Source organism: Chaetodon trifascialis, chromosome 6 (genome assembly GCF_039877785.1).
Source record: "Chaetodon trifascialis isolate fChaTrf1 chromosome 6, fChaTrf1.hap1, whole genome shotgun sequence".
Lineage (NCBI taxonomy): Eukaryota > Metazoa > Chordata > Actinopteri > Chaetodontiformes > Chaetodontidae > Chaetodon > Chaetodon trifascialis.
Genome location: NC_092061.1, coordinates 1092379 through 1104426, shown reverse-complemented (window position 1 = coordinate 1104426; position 12048 = coordinate 1092379). Strand labels below are relative to the sequence as shown.

The 12048-nt window shown below is 47.3% G+C and overlaps 2 protein-coding genes across 2 annotated transcripts; both read left to right on the top strand.

Annotated features, from left to right (window-relative positions):
- Positions 1-161: 161 nt before the first annotated feature.
- Positions 162-3328, top strand: srp19 (signal recognition particle 19). The gene is made up of 5 exons (XM_070964076.1): positions 162-365; positions 1821-1896; positions 2095-2166; positions 2259-2367; positions 2884-3328. The coding sequence occupies exons 1-5, from the start codon at positions 328-330 to the stop codon at positions 3012-3014; spliced, it is 426 nt and encodes a 141-aa protein (XP_070820177.1). The 5' UTR covers positions 162-327; the 3' UTR covers positions 3015-3328.
- Positions 3329-3883: 555 nt separating this feature from the next.
- Positions 3884-7596, top strand: rsph14 (radial spoke head 14 homolog). The gene is made up of 6 exons (XM_070965065.1): positions 3884-4144; positions 4447-4549; positions 4753-4871; positions 5454-5679; positions 5827-5963; positions 6577-7596. Exons 1-6 carry the CDS (start codon positions 3970-3972, stop codon positions 6858-6860), a joined length of 1044 nt encoding a protein of 347 aa, XP_070821166.1. The 5' UTR covers positions 3884-3969; the 3' UTR covers positions 6861-7596.
- Positions 7597-12048: the final 4452 nt, after the last annotated feature.

Sequence of the window (12048 nt, the reverse complement as noted above, 5' to 3'; positions counted from 1 at the left end):
TTCATAAAAGGTTTAGTAGGGACAAACTGACCCCAATAATTATCTTCCATGTACAATCCGTCACATTTTCTGATTATCCGTGTCACAAAATGCGACGTTTATTCTGCTGTCTCCGCTGTCACGGTGGTTACTGAATATCGTGTATCACCGGCGCACACGGTACATTGAATCAAGCGCACCCAGTGGTTGTCAACAGTCAGTCAATGTGCAGGAGGAGCAGCCGTATGGCTGCGTGTTTTACGGCACAAATCAAACCGTGTCGTTAGTCGCTTTATCCAGACGAAACTCGACCGTCTGCAGTCAGACGGACAACCCGACTAACAAACAATGGCTCATCTAACTGAAAATCCCGCTGATAAAGAGAGGTGAGTTGTTGTAAAAGCTAACCTGTTAGCATAGCTAAGCTAAAGCTAACCGATTAGCCCTTCGCTCACACATTGTAAAACTCCAGTAGAAGATTTCTGAAGTGAAGGACAACTTCGGTATCTACAAATGTAACTGTCTCATTAATTGCTGCTGTACTAAACGTGTCGATCTTCAATGTCAACTCTTCAGTTCGGCACAATTTAAATCTGGTTTAAATATGTGTTAATACACCAGAAAATGACTTTTTGGTGGTCACGGCTCACGACAACCGTCGACGGTGTAACGTTAACGTTAAGTTAGCTAATGAATGAGGGATTGTGGTAGTAGCTAACTGGTGTAGCTAAATCCAGTTAAATGTTTAGCTTTATGAATGCTTTTTACCAGTATACCACCCTACAATTACTATTTCTAATTAGTTAGATAAAAGTCACGTTTTACGAAGTCTTTGGCAGAAACTGTGGCAAATGTTAAAATGGTTTAGTTTTTACATGAAGTTTGGCCTGTGGCTCTCTGTACGACACAGTGGCATAGCAGCCGTTTAGCATGACGTGTATGTAAGGTCCTTAACTTCTATATTTGACCGACAAATATTGATTCCCCGACCGTAAATAGTTTTAAATGGCTGAAGAAGAAGAAGAAGGACAACAATATGATCGTCTTCACTGGCAGAGATGGGATTAGATGAAGTGTGCGTTAGGTTTTATTCGGGGTTAAGAGTTTGGGGGTCGTCGGTCAGTGATTCAGGCCAGTTTTTGTTCGGTTACACAAAACTGAATGAAAATCCTTCTTAGAAGTCACCACGAGCTCTACAGTCATTAATAACCCGTAAAGAGAAGGGGCTGAAATGAAAGATCAATGGAAGTTATTTAGGATTATTCTCATCATGAAATAATCTGCGTAATCTGATTAACTGTCAGATTGATTAATCGTTTGATCTTTAAAAAGACAGAGAATGCTGAAAAATGCCCCCTAAAGCACGATTTAAAGTCTTTATATTTCCTGTTTTGTCCATCGAACAGTCCAAGCCCCCAAAATATTCAGTGAACTACCACAAAAGACTAAAAAAAATCAGCAAATATTTGCATTTATGAAGCTGGAGCCTGTGAGTTTTTCCTGAAAATGACTGAAGCGATTCATTGATGAATCTCTCTAACACGCTTTAAGCCTTTTATCTCTGGATCACAACTTCATCGTCTCATAATTTCCATAGCAAACTGTTTTCTGGTGATTGTACGACTGACTGACTGTAAACGTCTCAGTGTGGCCGCATTCAAAGAGACCCCCCTGCTAAGATAAATGATAAATTAAAATAAAAACGCTGGTGATGACAGAAAAGACACGGAGCCAGGTCAGCAGGAAGGATCACAAGTTCAACTTTTAATCATGGTTTCAGTTAAATGTGCTGCAGTTCCCAGAGTTGTTTTTGTGAGGCTCGTCCATCTGATGTGTTTCAGGTTCATCTGCATCTATCCAGTTTACATCAACAGCAAGAAGACGCTGGCTGAAGGACGAAGGATCCCCACAGACAAGGTGACCTCTGCTTTCCCATGTTTGCATGACGGCTCAGAGCAGTCTGTGGCTGGGTTTTCTCCAAGCTGCTGGCTGTTAGCAGAGACCGTTTGGTGCGTTCAGGGACAAAAGCTGAAGCGCTGGAGGGTGAATTTACATTTTCATGTAGAGATCAAAGCAGAGGCCAGCAGCTCATGGCCTGATGTTGTGTGTCTGCAGGCTGTGGAGAATCCGTCCTGCGCCGAGATCAGAGACGTCCTGACGGCTGCTGGCCTCAACGTCTACGTGGAGGTAAAACCAAACCACACGGAGGACCGCACACATCAATGGTTAAAACGACATCACGGTGACATCACAGTGACATCACGGTGTGCTTGTTACAGAACAAAATGCACCCCAGAGAGTGGAACAGGGACGTCCAGTTCAGAGGACGCGTCAGAGTTCAGGTGAAGCAGGCGGACGGCAGCTTCTGTCAGGACAAGTTCACCTCCCGTAAGTGTCCTCCAGCGTCTCAGTCCACTGTTTGACCACGTCTGTCCAGTTTAAGAGATCCGTGAACGTCTCTGATGAACATCAGAGTACCTTCAACACGTCCCTCCTCTTTAACGACGTCTGACAAAGTGGAGCTGACGTTCCTCTGAAGTCAGCGACCGCGTTTTAGGTTTGAGTGATCAGCACAGAACTGTTTACGATCACTGACCTCAGGTCTGTGTGGTCCACCTCTGTCTGTCTGTCTGTCCATCCGTCTGTGTGTCTGTCTGTCTGTCTGTCTGTCCATCCGTCTGTGTGTCTGTCTGTCTGTCTGTCTGTCCATCTGTCCATCTGTCTGTCTGTCCATGCATCCATCCATCTGTCTGTGTCTATGTCTGTCTGTCTGTCTGTCCATCCGTCCATCCATCTGTCTGTCTGTCCGTCTGTCTGTCTGTCCATCTGTGTGTGCTCACAGTCGTCCTGATGTGGACAGTAAGCTGTATGTGGACAAATGACATGACGTTTGTGCTCCTTCAGGTAAAGACGTGATGTTCTACGTATCGGAGATGATCCCGAAACTCAAGACTCGGACCCAGAAGAGTGGAGGAGGAGAGACGAGCTCTCAGCAGGGAGAGGGAGGGAAGAAGAGCAAGAAGAAGAAGAAGTAGATGCATCGACGCCACCTGCTTTTTTTTTTTCAAGGTCTTTTTAAATTAATTTCCTGAGGTCGTTGTGATCGATTGTTCAGACTCACAGTCAAACCCTGAACTTTTTTCTTTGGAGGAGTTTTTCTCACTGTGACCTCAGACACTCGTTCAGTCAGATCTGATCCTTTAAATCTCATTTCTGTGAGCAGCTCGAGCTCCTCGAGACGGAGCTCGTCTCTGTGGTTGAAGAGGAAGGTGTTCACCTCTGTTCCTGTTAACCCCTCGTCCTCCTCACCTTCTGTCCTCTGTGTCAATAAAGACTTCTTTTTCTCACCTCTGTGTTTCAGTGTTTCAGCAAATTACTCAAATCAAAGAACCATGTAGTCAGGAGCACTTTGGAAGAAATGACACTTTACTGAAGTTTTAAAAACATGGATTTGGTGCAGTTCAAACTCGTCTCGGCTGTTCTGTCATTCAGCGTCCAGCAGGAGTCCAGCTGGAACTGGACCTGATTGTTCTGTCACATCGAGCTCCGGTTCAGCTCCAGTTCAGCTCTGGTTCAGCTCCAGTTCAGCTCTGGTTCAGCTTAGCCGGGCGTGTGTTGAACATACCTGAGATCTGCGCAGGTGTTTCAGAGGACACCTCATCAGGATGATGGTCTGCAGCTGTCCGACCGCTTCCTGTCGTTTTTCACGTTCTGCTGCTTCCTGATCCTCTAAAGTAAAAGTACTTTATCCATCCTGTGAAGTACTTAAGTAGCAGTATTTTCAGGTAAATGTACAGTTAAGCTAAACACATCATAATGTAAAACTGTTAGAGGAGCAGTCTGTGACACTGGTTAGCTATACATACATATACCGGAAGTGACGTCACCCTAGCGGTTACTAGGCAACATTGTTTTTGTATTTCGGCAAACTGAGTAACTGTCCCGGTGAACTCAAGATTAACCTGGTTTAAAGGTGAAGACACGTCCCGGATGGCCGGCCGTCTGATCGATCCCAGCCGGGCTCCGGTGGCCTTCGGGCAGCGGGCTGTTCCGCAGCTGTTCGCCGAGCTGCAGCGGCCGGAGGCGGGCAGGAGGCAGCGGGCTCTGGCCTCTCTGTGCGACCTGATGCACAACCCGGAGCGGATCTACCAGGCTGTTAACGGGGGTCAGTCAGAGAGAGCAGTTTATCCAAATCAAACAGAAATATAAGACGTGTAGTACTCTAAATTTTCCTGTTTTTTAAAGATTTTGATGTTTATACACAGAAACTCACACAACATGGAAATTAGATTTTTCCAAAATTGATAAATATGAAAAATGAATATTCAAGCCAGCCAACTTTATTGGGAATAATACATCATGTGGAACTGATAGATGCAAAAGGAAGGAAGTTTATTCTGAAATCAAACTCTGCTGTGCCTCAGCTGTCCTACAGAAAACTGACATGTTGTTCCACTTCTTCTGCAGGTTTTCTGGAGCAGCTGACGGTTTTGATTGAGGATGAAGATCCATCAGTGAGAATGAAAACCTGCGAGCTGCTTCACATGCTGAGCGGCCACAGTGTCGGCAGGTAGACAGACAGACAGACAGACAGATGGACAGACAGACGGACGGATGGACAGACAGACAGACAGACACAGACAGACAGACAGGTGTGACCAGCAGGGGGCAGTATGACACAGCAGATAGCTGCTTTGCTTCCTGTCAGCTGCAGCAGATCACACCTTTAAGCTGTGCTGGCTTCATTCAGCTCTCTCTGGTCTCCTCCTGCAGACAGGCCCTGCTGTCCTCCTCCCTCCTTCCTCCTCTGTCTCAGCTGCTGGACGACTCCTCGTCCTCCTGCAGGAGGAACGTCCACCGAGTTCTGAACCGCCTCAGTCTGCTGCCTGCAGGTACAAACATCACTTTTAACTCAGGAGTCAGGACTGATGTTCTGTCTCGTTTCTGTGCTGTTTGTGTTTGAGAACGACAATTCAGTTTCATAAACTGCTGTTTGCTTTTTAAGAACATTTTCCTGAATGTTCTCCTTCAGGAGGAGTCACGGTTGTACTTTTCGTAGTAACAGACATCAGTAACATCAGAGATTAAAGTCATTAAAGTCTCACTCTGGTTCTTTTGTGAAACAGTTTCTATCAGTAATAATGATAATAATGTGTCATCTGTGTGTCACGCTGTGTGTCACGCTGTGTGTCACGCTGTGTGTCATCTGTGTGTCACACTGTGTCACACTGTGTGTCATGTGTGTCATGCTGTGTGTCATCTGTGTGTCACGCTGTGTCATCTGTGTGTCACGCTGTGTGTCATCTGTGTGTCGTGTGTGTCATGTGTGCCACGCTGTGTGTCACGCTGTGTGTCGTGTGTGTCATGTGTGTCATGCTGTGTGTCACGCTGTGTGTCATCTGTATTTCACGCTGTGTGTCATCTCTGTGTCATCTGTGTGTCACGCTCTGTGTCATCTGTGTGTCATCCTGCAGGCGCAGAAGCTCTCCTGACTCTGCTTCCTAAACTGATGCTGAAGCTCAGAGAGGACGAGGAAGAGGAGGAGGTGCAGGTGCTGCTCCTCTCCTCCCTCAGCTCCTGCTCCAGGCTGGATGCCCTGCCGGCTCTGTCCGCTGACGGTGTCTCACTGCTGGGCCACAAACTCTCCCACCGCTCCCCAAACATCCGCAGAGAGGCGGCTGCAGCCATGATGGCCCTCAGGTGAAACACCTGGCTCTGCTTTATACAGTACAGACGGTACAGACTTAAAGTCAGTGTTTACACCTGAACTCACACTGAAATCTCAGATCTGCTGTCAGTGTTTCTACGTCGGTGTTTGTCGTTCTAATTGATCTCTGCTGCTTCCAGTGTGTGTGCGGACGGGAAGCGGCGCGTGTGCGAGGAGGCGGTACTTCCTGTCCTGGTCGGTCTGCTACAGGATGAAGACATCGAGGTTCAGGTCAACGCTGCAGGAGTCATCATGTACGCTGTGATCATCAACTCAGGTACGCACACGATGTTCACTCACCTGATGATGTCACCGCGCACAGGTTCATGTTCTCTCTGACAAATCAGGATTTTTCTGTCAGTTTGGTGGACGTACCAAAAGATTAAATATAATATCATTATTTTATCTATAATATAAATATAGATAAAATACCCATGAGCCTCAGCTGCTGTTGCTATGGAGAAGAAGATGAGGAACATATCCTGTCACCATGGTTACTGAATTGATCCAAACTGATCTGGAATCAGTGCGTGGACTGATGTAAACAACTGGATGTGTTTCCTGAGTGTAATCTTCACCGTTAGAGGAGCACACGCAGCAGAATGTGAAGCTTTGTGATGGGATGTTTGTCAGTGAAATGCATCTTGGGATTTGTAGTTGATTCTGTCTTCAGGGCTCTTGTAACTCTGATTTGTTGTCAACAAAGCAGATGTTTCTAACGCTGATGTTCAGATGTGGAGCCTCATGTTGATCATGAAGCCCCAGACGCCTTCGACAAACTGCTGTCCTCTGAACCTGAAACGCACCATGTGACTCCTCCTGACCAACCAGCTCCTTCACAGAACAGCTGAATCACAGGTGTGAGGGTGTCACTGAGTCTCCCTCTGCAGGTAAGCAGCAGTGTCTGGATCTGGGCGTCGTCCCCGTCCTCCTCCACCTGGTGAGTAAGAAAGAGGAGGAGGAAGAGCAGGATGAGGAGAGGGGGAGGAGGAGGAAGGCCCTCGTCATGTACTCCCTGCGGGCTCTCACCGCCCTGGCTGAGGCCCCGGCCGGCCGGCGCCTCCTGCTGGAGCAGCTCCCCCTGCTGGTGATGAGGAGCGAGGCCACAGAGGAGGACCAGGACATCCGGCGGGCCGCTCAGACCGCCGTCAGGGTCATCACCTGGACTCCCTGAGACACTGATGACCTCTGACCTCCAGAGCAGACCAGCTGGGTTATATAATAAACATCAACTATAGCGATTTTTATTGATTAATCGTGTATTCATATGTATTGTTGGTGACATTCGTGGTCATCAGAGGATGAACCCGTCTGACTGATGTTTCATGCGGCGCCACCAGCAGGTCATTGCTGTAATCCAGAGCTGGGCGTCCACCCACCTCTGCTGTAATCAGCCCAGTTATTCCCGTCAGGCTCACGTGAGCACAGCCGCTGACTTCTTCTTCTTTCCTCTGAGTTTTCATCATGATTTTAACAACAAACAACATTTTGAAAGATCGATGTTTCCTGTTAAAACTGATTGAACACAGATCACATGAAAGAGAGAGAGACAGGCAGGACAAACATTCACACTGATTCTGATTATTATTATCTATGTTTTTTACAGCAAGAAATGACTCATCAAATGAAAAGTTGAACTGTAAACCAGTAAAAACACGGTTTGGTCTGCTTTGACCTGAGATGGACTCTCTCTGTTTCAGCTGACTTGTCATTTTAATTGCCACTGTTTGAAAAAACAATCTTAAAAACTCTTTATTTTATTTAGAAAAACTCTCAGTGGTGGACAAAGTACTCATATTTTACTTTAGTACATGTAGTAATACCACAGAGATACTCCCAGTTTGAAGTTGTGTGTTTAAATGTTTCAGGATGAAGATTCACTGAAAGGCCAAAAAATAAAAGTCTTTATGTAAAAGGTTCATTTCAGAAAAATATATAACACTGCGTTAGAATTATTGATGCGTTCACGTGTTCATCACTTACATGTTGCAGCTGGTAAAAATGGATCTGATTTTAATGACTTTATATATTGCTAATAACATGTTAATTATTGATCATGTGTGTATTAATGATGCTGTGAAGTGAAGTGAAAGGCCTCTGAGTCGCAGTGTAAAGCTGCACTGATGTTTGCGCTTCACGTTTCCATCTCTGCTCTTCGTCAGAGATCGGAGCACATGCAGTCTGAGGTTCGTCCCTCAGGTCAGATCCACCTTCAGCGGCGTGTTAGTGCTGATCAGAGACCAGTTCTGCTGAATGGAGTTTCCTCTCTGACCTGCTGCTCTCAATGCTGCTGCTCTTCAGTCAAATTAAGGCCATCAGCTGAGAAACATCCAGATGCACACGAATGAAGCTCCTTTCTTTAAAAGCAGCTCTCATTACGGCCTGAAGCGAAGAGGAGGAGGAGGAGGAGGAGGAGGAGGAGGAGGAGGAGGCGAAAAATACCATCTCCAAGATCAGCACAGGGAGCAGAGACGAAGAGTTTGAATCTTATCTGTATTAATGATAAAATAAGAGTTTCAGAGCCAAAAGCAAAAGGATTCTTCCTTTTTTTTACTTTCCTTTGACAAATATTAAAACATTTGTTGAAAGTTAATGTCTGAATGCAGAAAGTCAAACAGTGAGTTTTTCAAAATAAAATACAGCCAAAAACCGTCGAAATGATCATTTAAATCAACAGGACGATGAATGTGACATTTGATGCCTGCGCTGCTTTTTTTTATCCATCCATCAGTTTTTAATCTGATTTTTTACAAACATCAGCCTGCAGAGGGACAGTCCAGCACGCCGTCCTCACGGTCTGTGTGTGGAAAAAAAAACATGAACTCCCTTCACACTTCATCTGTGTGAGTGCACACACACACACACACACTTTGATTATTCTTGATTATTTCTATGAAAAACACCTTCAGCTTGATGTGTATATGTTCTGTATGTACAGTGCTTATTTTTCGTCTCTGTATTCATTTTGTATTATTTCTGCTCCTGTTTCGTCTTTCAGGTCGTTTCGGTCCCTTCAAACAGAGGCTTTGGCCCCGTGGCCCCTCAGTGGCCCCCGGGAGTCCTCCCTGCTCTCCTGTGGTTTCTCATTTAACATTTCTGTCTGAGGCAGAAAAATAACAACAATCTGAACTGAAAACTGAACCGCGAACTGCAGATTGTGATATCACAGCGCGCAGGTGTGACTGCACACCGACACCTGCACCGTCATGTTTAACCCCCCCACCGCTGCAAATGGACTGGTCCAGAGAGAGAGAGAGAGAGAGAGAGAGAGAGAGAGAGAGAGAGAGAGAGAGAGAGAGAGACATTAACAGGTAACGAGCTGAAGCAGCAGAGAGAGAGGCACAGTCTGCTATCACACACACACACACACACACACACACATGCACACGTGCGCGCGCTCGGTTAAATGCGGCTCCGGGCGCAGTGAGGACAGTTGGTGACGGAGCTGCTGGATGTTTCTGACAAACGCCGGAAACAACACGCGCAGGTAAGAGCCCTTCTGTTCACCTCCACCTGAGCGCGTTTGCGTGTGTGTGAGCGAGAAGCAGCCGCAGATCGATGGCAGGAAACTTGTTTCTGAGCAGAGTGAGAGCCGCGGGCCTGTGAGGTGACAAACGCGGCGTTTCAGTTGTTATGAGGGAAAAATTCCGCTGGAATATGTCACAGAAACGTGTTGGATGATCTGATGCTCAGGAAAACTGCAGCGTGAAGTTTGGACTGAAGGCTTCTGTCTGCTGTGTGCGCGCTTTCCCGCAGCTCTCGCATGAATATCAGAGAGCTGAGGGGGAATCTTGTGGGTGATTTTAACGGGATTTCTGTCCGGCTCTCCCCGGCTGTGGTCGACCGGGTCCGGGGGAGCGGGCGCTGAGGCACGCCGGGCTGCGGCGCGCCGCGGCGGGCAGAGCGGCTCTGACGTCCCGCTCCGCGCTGCCGGAGCTTCACTCCTAAAATAAAAGCTCGGTGTGTATCATCGATCTGATCAGAGGTGATTCAGTGGAGTTATGTAAGAGGCTGCTGCACGGCGAGCGCGCCGGAGGAGAGGAGGATGGAGGGATGGAGGATGGATTAGAAGGAGGGGATGGTTTTATGTAACACCCCCCTCAGACCCCCCTCCTCACCCAGCATCACAACATCTGCCGGCCGGCCTCCCACCCCCCCCACCCCCACCCCCCCACCACCATCAGAGTCTGAACTGTTCTGGACTTTATACAATAATATCTTTATGACATCCCATAATGACTGACACACAGTCTGTCTGTCTGTCTGTCTGTCTGTCTCTCCGTCTGTCTCTCCGTCTGTCTCTCCGTCTGTCTGTCTGTCTGTCTGTCTGTCTGTCTGTCTGTCTGTCTCTCTCTCTCTCTGTCTGTCTCTCTGTCTGTCTTTTTGTCTCCTGTCTGTCTCTCTGTCTCTCTCTGTCTCTCTCTGTCTCTCTCTCTCTGTCTCTCTGTCCATCTTTCTGTCTCCTGTCTGTCTCTCTCTCTGTCTCTCTGTCTGTCTGTCTCTCTGTCTGTCTCTCTGTCTCCTGTCTGTCTGTCTCTCTATCTGTCTGTCTCTCTCTGTCTCTCTCTCTCTCTGTCTCTCTGTCTCCTGTCTGTCTCTCTATCTATCTGTCTGTCTCTCTCTGTCTCTCTCTCTGTCTCCTGTCTGTCTCTCTATCTGTCTGTCTCTCTCTGTCTCTCTCTCTCTGTCTCTCTGTCTCCTGTCTGTCTCTCTATCTCTCTGTCTCTCTCTCTGTCTGTCTCTCTGTCTAATAGCCTTTAGCCTCGCTGGCAGCGTCTTGGTCCATCCCACTCAAACATGTCAGCAGCTGCAGGATGTTTGACATGGATGTGCTTCGTTCGTGCTCCCCTCAGGATGAACTCTGATCACTTCATTGATCCTCTGACTCTTCATCTAGCGCCACCATCAGGTCAACATTTGGACGTGTGTTTATGAGCAAAGCCGCTGCCGTCAGCCTCATGCTAAGCTAGGATGAAGAACATGGTTCACATCACCTGTTAGACGTCACCGGGTTAGCACTGGGAAACGTTAGCATGCTGGTGTTAGCATGCTGGTGTTAGCATGTAGCTCATAGCAGGCCTGGCTCTGAACCCTGAGCGTCGTCTCAGAGCCGAGCTAACTTCAGCTTTAACAGCCGAAGCGCTCCTGATGATGGTGATGATGATGATGATGAAGCTTAATGTGTCTGCTCATGTGGAGGCGTCACCATGGAAACACTGAACAACAGACTCTCTGCTCATGCTCAGTAAAATACAAGTGTTGGAACTTTCTGACCGTCTGGAGTGTTCAGGTCAGAGGTCAAAGGTCGCTGTGAGAGGTGAGAATGTGACTGATGGGAAACTGTAAGACGGACGGATGGACGGATGGACAGACGGCTCTGTCCCATTCAACCTGCTGCAGCTGTGAATAATGGGTCTCCAGTCCTGTGGGAGCTAGAAAGAACCTGCTGTGTGTGTGTGTGTGTGTGTGTGTGTGTGTGTGTGTGTGTGTGTGTGTGTGTGTGTGTGTGTGTGTGTGTGTGTGTGTGTGCGTGCGTGCGTGCGTGTGTGTTAAATCTAGTTACATCTCTCAGTGTAGGCCCTGCAGGACGTTGGCGCTGTGCAGACGTTAGCAGACACGTCAGCGTCTAACACGCGATCAATGCTGTGATCAGACTGTCAGTCAGCGACACGTTCAAACGCTTCGAACAGATATGAAATATCAAGAAGACGTTCACAAACAAACTGTGTTAAATATGTTTATTCAAGCACTGAACTGAAGCACAGATTTGAGGTACTCGTACTTCTTGCGTATTTTAATGGTTTCATTGATCTTTGCTGTGGAGTCATGTGATGTTTGATCTTCTCAGATGTCTGATTGGCTGCTTTTCCTCTCAATCATCTCAATGATCTGAGTGTGTTTGTGATCATGTGGAGCTTTGGACCAAACAAACATGGTGAAGGCGTCACTTTGGACTCATCGTGACCACATTTCTCACTGTTTTCACAATGTTTCCAAAGCAATCGATGGATGGATGGAGAAACTGATCAGCAGATTGATAGTAGTTGGAGATGAGCTCCGTCTCCGTCAACTGCTGCTGTCGTCGGTCGAGCTGCTCTGTGTTTCAGCCTTCGCGTTGCTTGTTAATCAGTGTCAGAGTTTAGTTTCATAGTGGAATCAGTAACTGAACGGTTAGCGTAGCGTTGGACAAACCGCCGTCTGTCCTCAGACGTCAGTCTTTCTCTAAACTCACATCGGCTTCAGAACATTCCCGCTTTGTGTTTGGCTCTCCGCGCTGGCGTCCTGCGCTCGTACGGTCCCTGAACGTCTCACTGCTGCGTGGGCGCTCTCCTCTATTTCTGGACACATGAGTCATCTTCACT

Excerpts from the sequence above, each read along its gene's own strand:
- srp19 (XM_070964076.1), top strand. The coding sequence starts at position 328 with ATGGCTCATCTAACTGAAAATCCCGCTGATAAAGAGAG. Across the intron at positions 1,897-2,094 it reads GAAGGATCCCCACAGACAAG|GCTGTGGAGAATCCGTCCTG; the intron begins GTGACCTCTGCT and ends GTGTGTCTGCAG. Across the intron at positions 2,368-2,883 it reads TCAGGACAAGTTCACCTCCC|GTAAAGACGTGATGTTCTAC; the intron begins GTAAGTGTCCTC and ends GTGCTCCTTCAG.
- rsph14 (XM_070965065.1), top strand. The coding sequence starts at position 3,970 with ATGGCCGGCCGTCTGATCGATCCCAGCCGGGCTCCGGTGGCCTTCGGG. Across the intron at positions 4,145-4,446 it reads CTACCAGGCTGTTAACGGGG|GTTTTCTGGAGCAGCTGACG; the intron begins GTCAGTCAGAGA and ends CTTCTTCTGCAG. Across the intron at positions 4,550-4,752 it reads AGCGGCCACAGTGTCGGCAG|ACAGGCCCTGCTGTCCTCCT; the intron begins GTAGACAGACAG and ends CTCCTCCTGCAG.